The sequence below is a fragment of the Syngnathus acus genome, chromosome 4, assembly GCF_901709675.1.
Source record: "Syngnathus acus chromosome 4, fSynAcu1.2, whole genome shotgun sequence".
Lineage (NCBI taxonomy): Eukaryota > Metazoa > Chordata > Actinopteri > Syngnathiformes > Syngnathidae > Syngnathus > Syngnathus acus.
The window spans coordinates 4,397,888-4,410,441 of NC_051090.1; the positions used below are offsets into that span (position 1 = coordinate 4,397,888).

The 12,554-nt window shown below is 42.4% G+C and overlaps 1 protein-coding gene across 2 annotated transcripts; it reads left to right on the forward strand.

Annotated features, from left to right (window-relative positions):
* Positions 1–717: 717 nt before the first annotated feature.
* plpp2b (phospholipid phosphatase 2b) lies at positions 718–11,062 on the forward strand. Of its 2 annotated transcripts, XM_037249156.1 has the most exons (7): positions 718–1,150; positions 8,011–8,162; positions 8,233–8,495; positions 8,562–8,619; positions 8,763–8,939; positions 9,620–9,778; positions 9,870–11,062. In XM_037249156.1, exons 1-6 carry the CDS (start codon positions 1,093–1,095, stop codon positions 9,764–9,766), a joined length of 855 nt encoding a protein of 284 aa, XP_037105051.1. In that variant the 5' UTR covers positions 718–1,092; the 3' UTR covers positions 9,767–9,778; positions 9,870–11,062. The 2 variants fall into 2 exon arrangements, with proteins under 2 accessions (XP_037105051.1, XP_037105050.1); XM_037249155.1 differs by having other exon boundaries at positions 719–1,150; positions 9,620–11,062.
* The last annotated feature ends 1,492 nt before the right edge of the window (positions 11,063–12,554 follow it).

Below are 12,554 nucleotides of genomic sequence, written 5' to 3' on the forward strand. Positions count from 1 at the left end.
CTGCAGAAGGCAGTTAAGCTTAAGCAGATGATGTCAATCAACTGGTTTATACAGATCAAATTTGTAAGTAGAGCGTTTTGGTGTCCGTGTCAGGCATGTGATGAGGGAGATGGCTAAAAAATAAATGCTCAAAGCATGTGCTGATTAGTTTCAGCATTGTAATGTCAAGATGTAATCCAATTCCTTTATTACTGAGAAATTCCAGCAGGGGGCAGAAAAAATACATTTGAAATGAATTCTTTCACTAGAACCCCTTACAATCTGACACTTATCAATTTAATTTTTCACTTGACCAACATTGTGCACATTTACAGCAAAATGCGAAAATATGTGAAACTTATCAAATTTGGTGATACTTGGCACGTTTTTTGTAATTAATTTGATCTTGTCTTCATTGGAGTATTAGTTATTTTATTTTTCCCCGTTTTTCTTTTCTAATCATTTTTCTCACTTTAATCAATCTCGTTTTGTTGATGTGACGTAATCTGACATGCCATGACCTCATATTCCCCCACTCCCCGGGTGATACGGATTTATAAAATAATAACCCCCCAATTTTTTTTTTTTATGATTCAGCTCATCTATTTTGTGACAATCTTTATTTGTAATTTAATTAATTTTTTAATTTAGTATTTGCAGTCTCCACCTTCCGCCTCTTGCTCCTCAATGAAGGCATAAAACAGGAAAATGGGAGGGAAAAGGTAATAATGGAGACGTAAAGGAGGAGGTGCCCAGGGTCGCCGTGTGCTGTACTTCAGTCCTGTGATTTGCTCTCCACAATTGCGTGGACTCGAAACATGTTTGGACGCTCTATGTGGACTCTCTTTTAAAATATCCCAGAACGCAAAGGGGACTCTTTTTTTTAAAATAATTCCCACTTCATATTTTTACGACCTTTCCCTACACTTTTTGACACAGACGAGCACTAGTGTTTGTTTACGCGCACAGGTAAATGCGAGACAGCCCCGGAAGAACCCGTAGTGCAGGTTGCGTTTTTGTTGTTATGTCGCAAAGCCGAGCAGAATGGACGCGTTTACAGGTACCGTTTGAGCTTGTTTTATAATTCCAAAGTTGAAACGACGGCGAAGCAACATGAAGAGTGTGAAGAAGAAGCTCTACGTGCTCATGGATGTCCTGTGCGTGCTCGTCGGTGAGTCTGCTTCGAATTCTTTTTACAGCCAGATGTGTGTAATGACAGTTATTATGGAATGTTTTTCGTTATTTTGCACACACACCAACACGCACCCGATGGTCTGGATTTGACTCTGCAATGGAAATGCTGGTCGGCTATTCTTCTGTATATGATCCACTTTCCCCAAACGATTCTTCATTCTCCTCCTCGGTGGAGTGGACAGAGCAGGAAGCTGGAATGTTTGTTTATGGAAATGTGATATTCCATTTTTCTTTGCCAAGAATCTAACCAGGGACGTTCCACTTCCAGCTTCAGCATTGCGTGACTCCCACGAAATATAAAATTTTGTATTGTATGTATGCAGTTGGCATGTTTCTGCTTCCTAACAAATCCCAGGGCAACTGTCAGTCGTACCCTGTGTGTCCTGCAAATAATTTGTACCAAAATGTTATTGTTTAAAAAAAAAAAAAAAAGCAAAACACATACTAAACCAATTACTGTACTCTTTCTGACTTTAGCTTCGGGCAAATTAATATGATTGTGATTGCATTTCTTGCTCTCTCATACTCTTATTACAGTTGAACGACACAGGCAATGCAAACTGCAAAATATTGGAAGTTAAAATTTCAATTGATTGCTGGGCTCTTGCCGAGAAGATATAAATATTATATTAATAATGCATACGTATCCTGCATCTTGTGCTCTGTTATTCTCTTGCTGCATCCGGTCAACACACACACACACACACACACACATAAGCGTAAGTGAGGTTGACAAGACCGTGCAATAATGGCTTGACATAGTGTGTAATTAAATTGACCGACGGCGCTTATGGGCACAAAATACTTTTCCGGTTTGGTCCGTAGTTTTTGTTTGCATGTGTTCTCTCACTGTAACATTTCCATTCTATCTTTTTTAGTCATGGAATGTATTTTTTGGAAGTCAAAACATTCCGTTTTGTTGCATTTTGCTTGGTGAAGGAAATTATAGAGTGGAAAAAGCAGCACTTCCATTCTGGGTGTGATTCCTTTGTGTCATCATAGTTGGACCTGCCCATGTCAAACAGCCACGCCACTGAATGACTGTGTTCAGAGTCCCATATCCCGTTTTGTTTATTTTTTATAACAACATTGCCATCTGTTTCATTTCCTCTTGCCATTAATCCAAAAATCGTAATAGTACAGTAACCGTTCCCAAGTAAGCATATAAAGAAGTGGTGCATATCGGCTGAGACAAGCTTTGTGTGTTGGGGAGGCGAAACGTTGGAAATGACGGAGAGTCGTCACCGCAAATCGCTGAGCCATTTATTTTTCAGGTACGTGTTTTAAAATAAGTTTGAAACTTAACCTGTGGATATTTGTTGTGAAGTGTGCCTGCATTGTAATTGTACACAGATAGTGAGTAGGGTGTTGGTTGCAACTCTAGGCAACGTCGGGGTTTACCTCTCCCAGGCTATTGTTGTCATTTATTTGGCACAGTTGTACTCTGGGTGTTCAAAGCGGAAACACATCATGTACACACCCACATTCCAAATGATTACACGTATGGAGTCACACATTTCCGAAGTACAATCTCTGTACAACGTTATCGGTATATTCGTTACTCCCACGAACTATACTTTTCACTGTTTGTCTCTCCAAAGGGCTTTCATAACAAAATGCAAACATTTTTAATTGGTGGTGCTGCAGCTAATTCCCAGAGGCCAGAGTGTTGGGAAGATAGCTCCTCCAGCGTTCTCAGGGAGCCATCTTGGTGGGAATAGTTTTTCCTCAGGAGAGCAGCGTCATGGAAACCGAAGACACGCTTGTTCCTTTAGGGGCCAAACGTCGTCTTTTTCCCTCACTGTTATGTTTCCAGTGGCGCACTCTTGTATGGGTAGCAAGTATGGAACCTTTGGGTGGGATTGGCGCACAATAATCTTGCATATAGAGATCAGCGCGTTTCAATACGAATGATCAGACAAGTGTGTGAGAATTAAATTGATGTAGTGACTACACTATAGCGCCGAAGAAGGATGGTGTTAAGTGCTTTTGTTGTGTTTTGATTACAGCACTCCCTTAATAGTAGCATGACACGGAGTCATATGGCAACACCACTAGGACAAATACATAAATAAGTGCTGTGTTAAGATTATTATATTAGTAAGCAAGTATCGCATTCTTAAAGAAGTCATCATCCCCCACGTTTTTTTCACAATAACATCTATGAGTCTAAACACGGCATTCTGATTAATATTATGTTTGTGGAATTTGATTTTAAGCCGCAAAATTCATCTGTTTTTCCTCCATCTCAAGGGTTGGCCATTTTGCCACTCGCTGTCGACTGAAAATGACACCACATTTGCCAGGTCTCAAGTCACAGCCAATCACAGGTCAGCTTCAGAAAAATGGAGAGCCGTGATTGGTTGTGAAAGTTTGTGAAAGTTTGGGCTAGACTTCCCCTTTAAATGGTCAAATCTTTAAAGTTGCTTTAATTGCAGCAAAATGTAAGCACATTATTTTTAAGTTTAATATAAGATGACTTTGAAATATTTGATTAGAAGTGATTTTCGAACGTGGTATATTTATGCTTTTAGGCAGCTATTAATAAAGCAAACGTGAGAAACTTTGTTACGTAGCGTAGTACTTGGCAGTTTTGCACTTTGTTTGCTTTTGATCACCCGTGTTGAGAGCTCAGACACACACACACACACATACACGCTTGTCACATGCTCATAGTTCCATTAGACCACACTGTGTGTGTGTGTGTGTGTGTGTGTGTATATTACGTAGCTTTGAAGTCATATCCATTCTGGCTTACTTGAACTCCTATCGTGGACTTTGGTGGTTTGGTTTTAAACCTGTGTGGCCCGCTTCTTTCATTCCATCCCTCTACCTCAGATGCTTTTTTTGAGCAAACGCAGACGATTCATTGACTGGCAGCCCTCGGACGACCTCGCCACCACCCGACGCCTCCTCCCGCAGCTTAGCATACGAGAATGATGGCCCGGGCGAAAGCAGCGGGGATTAAAAATAAAAAAAGAATGGGCAGCAGCAGGATTTGCTGTGACTGTTGAAGTTGGGCGTTCCTCCACTGAATTGGAATTCCAGAGGCCACTAGTGAAGGCTCAGCACATACCTTCCGCCTGAGTCAGGCCAACTCGGGCCGAGACTGTCGGGGAAGAGGGGGAGTCGGGTTGTTGCTCCACGTCGCCTTTAAAATGTTTGCTCATGCTTTACTTACGCATGCTGGAATCAGTGATGAAAGAGGCCCAAATGCAAATACGCCCCCTGACCCTTAGACAACCTCACCCAATCAATCCAGATACGTGCCTCCTCTCAGAACCATCTACTAATTCCTTCTCTGGAAAAAGCAGTTAACCGACATATTGGATTAGAGTTAGATGTTCCAGTCGAGCTGATTCTTGTGTGATCATCACGTCCAGACTGGTGTGGTGTTGGCTAATTGAATCCAAATCATTCAAAGTTGCTAAAAAAAACAAAACATTGGAGGATATTTCACACTTTACTCCACAGTGTTGTTATTTTGCAAGGTGATTGGTGCGACATGCCCATTTTTTTTGTGTAACCAGGAATGGTTTTAACAACGTCAGCAAATCTTTGCCAAACCACCAGCCAGTAAAAAAAAGAAAAAAAAAATCATTTTGTTATGGGTCTGGCAAACCACGCTTGGAAACGACATGTGACCTTCTCACTGCCGAGTGCCAAGTATATGAGCGTTGGCGCTTCGGTGAAAATTGAAAACTAATGGATGTCCTTGGTACGGTTGCGCAGGTGCTGCAGGTTGGGGCGCCAGATGGAAATGGGGAATAAACATCCGGGCGGCGACGTGCCACTGCGGTCCCCAAAGTCCGGCGTAATTGCACATGTGCGTTTCTAAATGGAGCTTCCTCTATATTTACACGAGAGCGACAAGTGTGTGGGTGGATGCTGGGCTCAAGACAATAACAGGCGGGCGAGAATGAATAAGATAAAAACAGAGTGGAGGATGTCAATGAGAGGGACGGGATACTTTTTTTCCCCCTGCGTTACCGTCACAACTTCCAACGATTGCATTACATTTATATACAGGTGTATTTATAGTCGTGAAAATAGTTGATGCTACAATTTTTTTTCATATTAATTCGAAAGTCATTATAGTTTTGTAATGTAGTCTTATTCAAATTTCCAAACTGCAACTTTATTTACATATGACTTGTTTTTTTTTCTTTTAATGACTTTCTTGCAACATTGTAACTTTTCCAGTGATATTACATTTTTCTTTTCACCCTCAAAAATACCCCCTGAATTTCACACCTCTATTCAATTAAAATTTTTAAGTAAATATTTCAAAAAGGAAAAAAAAATTACATTTTCTTTGCCGTGTCATTCTTGTAGGAGTATTTTTCCTTTGAAGAAACTTTATATATTTTTAGACTTATTCCTAAAGAAGCTAACACTCCTACTTCTTGTGAAATAGTCTAACTTTATTCATAATAACATGCTTTTTTTTTTTTTTTTTTTTAACCACAAGTCAAAAATGAGTCTGCCTTTGTGCGGGAAGGAACGCCTGATCCCAACATCCTGTGCCTTCTAACAGACCTCCCCGTTTGCAGGAGATTAGCCTGGCCACATTCCAGCACTCCCATCCCGAGAGACGCTTCTGCCTTTTCTATCAAGTCGATCCACGCTGTCAGCGAGATGTCTGAGTTAAGCTCCACTGAGACCGAGGCCTCGCTCTTTAAGTGGTGTCTCTCCGTCTTGCGGGCTTGTCTCGTGGTCTCTTGGAGGCCCAGTTTGTCTTCAGATGGGTCTATTTTTGACCCGCTGCCGCCGCTCTGTGTCTGCGCATGATTTTGAGCAATTTGCTTGGGGTGGCATCTTGTACTATTTGCCAACAAAAGCATTCCGTAGACGTTGGAGTCTTTACTGTCAATGCCTGAATAGATGTTCAGTGTCGTGACAGATATCTTTTAAATGTACTTAATTTATTAACTTTATTTATTTAAAAGTACTGTACACATCTGGTTAACATCAAGGAACACAAAAAGAAAAATCTACATTTTTTGCTCTGTTACAGAAAAAATTGAAGTGCGTCAATTTGCCTGAATTAAATGAAAAATAATAATAGACTAAATAAATAAGAGCTCCACTGCCACCTACTGTAGTGGATGTGCAATTACATTTTATTCTATGGCAAACAAAATGTCTATAGAAGAAAGTTGCTTTTGAATAGCTGTCCACTCTGTCATGAAGGTCATCATTTTTCCAAAGTATTTAACAGAAAACCCATTAAAGTATTTTTAGGCGTCATCATAACTCATCCACAAAATTAAAGTGACATTTACAATGCTTTTAAAAAAAAAAAGCAAACTAACAATTTTGGCCAACGTTCTCGTTGGTACCTTTTAATAAATGATGTGCTCAAGCAGTCGAGTTTCACGGCAAACACTCGGCATTAGTGTTGGCTGATGTCATGTTTTGCCACAGACAGTCCCAGAGTCAGCACTCTGGAAATTTCTGAAGTCATTTTTGGAAGTCAGTGCACATGAAATATAGTTGGAAGTAAAAGCAGGCTGCTCTGGTATCATTTTATGATGCGCCACCCCCCCAACTCTGCCTCCCTCGGTTAGCCAGCTGGAGACAGAGAATGCAGAGGTGGCGGACCATCCAAAAGCTACAGCCCTAAATCCCTGGCGTACCTGCAGACAGGATGTCGCTTTCCAGCCATGTGCTGTATATTGTGACACAAACAGGAAGTTGGCGGCGCTACGGCAAACGTTTACAGAAAATGAGACGACGAGCGGGAGTCGTGAATGCAAAATCCAAACATTTATTCAAAATATAATAGACTATTTTCATTTTTTTATTTTTCTAGGCCAAACAATTTGATTACAATTTTGTCATTTTTGGATTTTTAAAAAAAATAATTATACCATTGGTCAGACTGACAGAAAAGATGTTTTTTTTTTTTATTTAATTTATTTATTTTTGTTGAAAATGGCTTGCTTCTTTCTCCTTCTTCCTTTTCTATCCTCCAAGGGAAGAAAGAGTTAACATCTGACTTGTTGCCTCGTAAGACTGATGCGTCAAGGCAAAACTGTGCATGTTGGGCCGAAGTGCATGGCGCCAAGGTTGCCCAGTGACATGAGCCTATAAAGAACTTATTGTTTTGCTCCCCTTAGCACACACAAAGCTTGTGTTTTGTACTTTTGGTCTTGATAGTGTCTGAGGGACACTTGTGCTGCTTGTTGCCACTGAGCTCCTAATCAAATGTCAGCAGTCATCACTGTGGAAACGAGACAACACGCAGACACTGCATGGTATTCATATAGTAGGTCATGGGGTTGCCCTTTGTACACTAAAGATAGTCAGGGCCACTCTGGGAATTTTTTTTGGAAAGAATTTGGGTCGATACTCTTCTGAACTTTACAAAAACACACATTGTTTCGTTTATTTAGTGCCACCTGCTGGGAATTTATATCAAGCTGGTCAACTTTTATCAGTGTAGTAGTATCGGAGCTTTTTTTTTTTTTTTTTCCCCTCCACTTACAGTATCGGCATACTTGATGTCAGCGTTTTTATATTGCACTAATATTATGATGAAGGGCGTGAGGGCGGACTTCCGCACGGACTGGATGGTTTATTTTTCGGTGGTGTTCTAATCAGGCTTTTGACCCTCTTTCATCATGCCAGCTGCACGGCAATACTTGAAAGAAAGCGGGAAGGGGTCCAACTATATACAGAAAATCACACTGAGCTGTTTTTCTTGCGTTGAGTGTGACTGTTTGCCTTGGGATCGTGTGGAATCCATTAGCCACTTTATTCGGAACACCTGCACCAACGGTATTCCTCACTAATCTGTTGAGGTCATAAGTCTCAAATTTGTTTATTTTGCAGCGGCACTGCCCTTCATCGTCATGACCATCATCTACACACCTTACCAGAGGGGCGTGTACTGCGACGACGAAAGCATCAAGTACCCGGTCAAAACGGACACCATCAGCCACGGCATGCTGGCCGCCGTCACCATCTCCTGCACCGTCGTCATCGTACGTCTGCGCTTTTCTCCGTCCCTTCTCAAAACGCACTCCATATAATTTCCCGATTTTGCCTCATCAGATCTCATCGGGTGAAGCGTATCTGGTGTACAGCAAAAGGATTTACTCCAATTCCGACTTCAACCAGTACGTGGCCGCCCTCTACAAGGTGGTGGGCACCTTCCTGTTCGGATCCGCCGTTAGCCAGTCGCTAACCGACCTGGCCAAGTATACCATCGGTCGGCCCAGGCCTAACTTCATGGCCGTGTGTGCGCCTAAAGCGTGCACGGGCTACATGCAGGTCATCAACTGCACTGGCCATCCTCAGGACGTCACCGAGTCCAGGTAGGATGACCACGTGATGTTCGTTTTAGGCCAAATGGATGAATATTTTCTTTCTTTTGTTTCCAGGTTGTCCTTCTACTCTGGCCACTCGTCTTTCGGCATGTACTGCATGCTCTTCCTCGCGGTAAGCAAATTGATGACATGCTTGAATATTCTTACTTGGACCAAATTTGTTGTGATTTGATGAGTGAGGCAGACAAGTCCAGGACAGGGACTTTTTAAATGCAAGCCGACTAACTGCATCTCGCCGTCCTCGTTGGCCCGCAGCTGTACGTGCAGGCCCGGCTGGTCGCCAAGTGGGCGCGACTCCTGCGGCCCACCGTGCAGTTCTTCCTGGTGGCCTTCGCCATCTACGTGGGCTACACGCGCGTCTCCGATTACAAGCACCACTGGAGCGACGTGCTGGTGGGGCTCCTGCAGGGGGCGCTGGTCGCCGTGATCAATGTAAGTACGCCAACATTTAGTTTAAAGATGCTAAAAAAAATAGTCGTCGTCAATCCCGACAAAGCAAACCCCGATGACTTCGTCGTTATTTATTTTGTTTAAGGCCTCGGACGGTAGCGAGACTGGGTGGGATCGTCCACATCAGTGTTTTGTACAATTCTCACCACAGGAATATGTTGGCTTCATTTCTGCTCGCTGGTACATTTCGGGAAGTGAGACTAGCACATTGGGCTCCAAGCATTCTTCTCACTTTACGCAGCTGGAACTCTTCATTGTTTGGAATGACGCTCAGCACCATCTTGTGGAAATTACAGAGTGTCGGTGTCTCGTGGCGAAGGTCATAATTTAGCAAGGACAAAAAGCGTGTTAAAAAGTGTCTCGGTTGTCAAAAAAAAAAAGTTTGATATGGAGCAGGAATGTACATGCGCACACCTACGTAAAGGTTTTGGAAATGAGAGGCCACCTTTGGCCTTCATGGTGCTGCATGCAATTAGATTCTCTCGAGGGCCTCGCGCTTTACGACCGCTGCTTTCCGTATGCGTGTGTTCCCCTCAGGTGTGCGTGAGAGCGCCAGACATACTTGATCACACTTTCCCAGCTTGCCCTCTTCACACAACTGTATAGTTTTAATTTTACAAGACTAGAAATAATACAAGAAAATGATTGGCTGTGTGTCGCAGGTGCGCTTCGTGTCGGACTTTTTCAAGAAGCGTCCTCCGCGCCGTGCCAAGCCCGATCACGCCGAAAGCGAGGAGCCGGAAAGGAAGCCCAGCCTGCAGTTTGTCGAGTCGGAGCACAACAACCATTACAACTGCCACCCGGTGTGAGCCGCCCGCACGGTACGCCCTCAACACCAGCACCATTAACGGGCGGGCGAGTCATTTTCTCGAGTCAACCACTCGCCTGCCATCTGCTTCTCACGACCACTAGACTGAACCAGGAGGTCTCCTCCTCTTCGTAAAGCCTCCTCGTTCTCCCGGAGGCGTCGTCGAAGGCAAAGACTCGCAAATGACGTGGGAGCGCTGCATTCTTACATTTGTGAAGGCAGACTTGCCCATTCAGCCCTATTGGTAGATTGGTTTGTGTGTCTGTGTGTGTGTCTGTGTGTGTGTGTCTGTGCATGTTTGCGTGAGTGCAGTTGACCATCTTTTTCTACTCACGGGCTGCGAGTGAGAACGGACTGCAATGTGGATTTGTAAAGCTTTGTGCATATACCACTACCATATTGCCCAACAAAAATATTTTAGAGTCAAATGTAAGAATGAGACATTTAAAAAAACAACAACTGTTAATTTATTGTAAATTTTCCTTCTCTATTTTTAGTGCAATCACCCTGCTTGCCACTTTGAGCCGCACGTGCTCTATCTTAAGATTGCGAAGGATCTGTTTTATAAAGGTGTGTTTGTATGTAAGTGTATGAAAAATATTTTTATTGTCGTATAATTGTGTTGGTCTTAAGCAGGGGTGGGCATATTTGTGCTCAAGGGGCCACATTTGATAGGATTATACTATATAGCCTATATAATATTATATAATTAGATTATTATATAATAGTATATAGTATTTATATCTATTTATACTGTATCTCTATAGTATATATAGTATAACTGTTAAATGTGTTATTTTATATTTGATTTTTTATTATTTACAATAAATCAACCAACCAGATATTTTATGTTTTAAGTACATTTTAACGCACCTTTTTAAATGAAAAATACAGCTACAATAATGTATTAAATATTACAGGATCCTTCCTAATCAAAACGCCTTATGTGGCCCCCGACCCGTATTTTGCCCACCCCTGTCGTTACAATGTCAGTTTCCAAAATGGCCGTCCGACGACAGGTCCGGCGCAGACCCGAGAAGTGGCCACTAATATTGTCAAACAAGCACAAACAGCTGCTCCAGATGAAGTGTCGTGCGAGAGACCCCCCCCCCTCGACCCCGACCGACCGACCCTGACGTGCAGCTGTAGACAAACGCACAGGTGCGGGTGTCGCCGATGTTCTCAGCTGATATTTTATCAGCGTGTGCCTTCAACTAGGTGCTATCACGTGTGTCCCTGTGTAAATAGAAGCTTTATGTTGTCTACATTTTTGGAATAAATGTATAATCTGCATTCATTTAAGTTGTTTTTCTGTTCTGAGGTGATTGGAAGTACAAGAAATAGCAACAAATGCTCAAAAGTACTTCACAACCAAAGAAGGTGGCCAAAAGGAGAAACCTCGGTCCAACGTTTATTTGCCCTTGGCCTGGCGTGTCGCGATGTGATTTATGTATTTACACTCGCACGCCATTTCTCTCGCTTCACATCTTTCCATCTCGCCGTTATGAGTCCGATGAGATGGATTGGAAAAAACACGTCTTGTGGAAGGAACGGTGAGGTAAACGACCCTGGAGTATGTCACCCTTGGGATTCAAGGTATCTCCAAAAGTATTGGAACGGCAGGGTCAGTTCTTGTTTGTGAAGACATTTTGGTTCTTGCATCAAAATAAGAACATGACACAAAAGTTTAGCTTTTATTTCCTGGTACGTACATCGAGATGTGTGAAAACAACTCAGGACAACGTATGTGCAAAAGTATTGGAACGAAACGTGAATAACAACTACGATTTGTTGGCCTAAGCCTTACTAAGATTTTTCCCGTCCTGTCAAAAAGGACGATGACTCAGCTTGAGCGGCGCATTACTACGCCCTGAACAACACAAACAACTGGGTGTGGATGCTCATCAGCCAACTGGAGTGTTCCCAAAGTCCTTAGATGAATTTTTCAAGCTGCCATAGTCGCTCCTCAGACACTGATTGGAAGTTGGAGTCTCTTCAAAGTGTCCACTGTGCAGCTTTTTGGGCTTTTTGCCCTCACCATCATTCATGTGAATAACTGGACTGTTTGAAATTAGGGCACTGTCAAATGTATTTTCAATGAGCAATGCTTGTGTACTACTGCTTGTGTACTACTTTTACTCGTACTTTGTCAACACGTCTCCCACGCATACCCAGTAAATGATCTGCAACCCAGGCAAAGGATTTCACCCTCTTCATGTGGCTGCCTGAGCATCTGGCAAGTCTTCAAGGCGAAAAACAATCAACCTGGAACCACAAAAGCACACCAGTCCAAGAGAAGAGAATAAGTGAACGGTGCTTTGAAATGAAAACTACCTTTTCTACTTTTGGTTAGGTGCTTTCCTTTAGAACAATGTTGATTTAACCTAATCATACACAAAATACATCATTAAAAATGTGGTTGATTGAATGCTTCATTACGTTTACTGTGATAGACTGTGACAATAAACTCAGAAATATAAGGTGACTGTAATATAAGAGGATACAAATAGTTCCACATTTTGATTAGCAGCAACAACTCTGTTGGAAATTTTCATACACGCTCCCAAAATATGGAAATAAATGTTTGCATGAATTCTGTTCAGCATTAAAATTCCCTGGGCTGCAATAAAGGTACGAGCCAAGCTTTAATTTGCTTTTACGACTATAACTGCTGAGCTATTCTAGTCAACATAGCCCCTCGAGGCTTCATGTGTGCCTGTGTGTTGGGGGAAGAGTCCATGTGGCTCACATCTTCATAGCAACACACATACATTTCATCAATATGCTCC

Excerpts from the sequence above, each read along its gene's own strand:
- plpp2b (XM_037249156.1), top strand. The coding sequence starts at position 1,093 with ATGAAGAGTGTGAAGAAGAAGCTCTACGTGCTCATGGATGTCCTGTGC. Across the intron at positions 1,151-8,010 it reads TGTCCTGTGCGTGCTCGTCG|CGGCACTGCCCTTCATCGTC; the intron begins GTGAGTCTGCTT and ends TTTATTTTGCAG. Across the intron at positions 8,940-9,619 it reads CGCTGGTCGCCGTGATCAAT|GTGCGCTTCGTGTCGGACTT; the intron begins GTAAGTACGCCA and ends TGTGTGTCGCAG.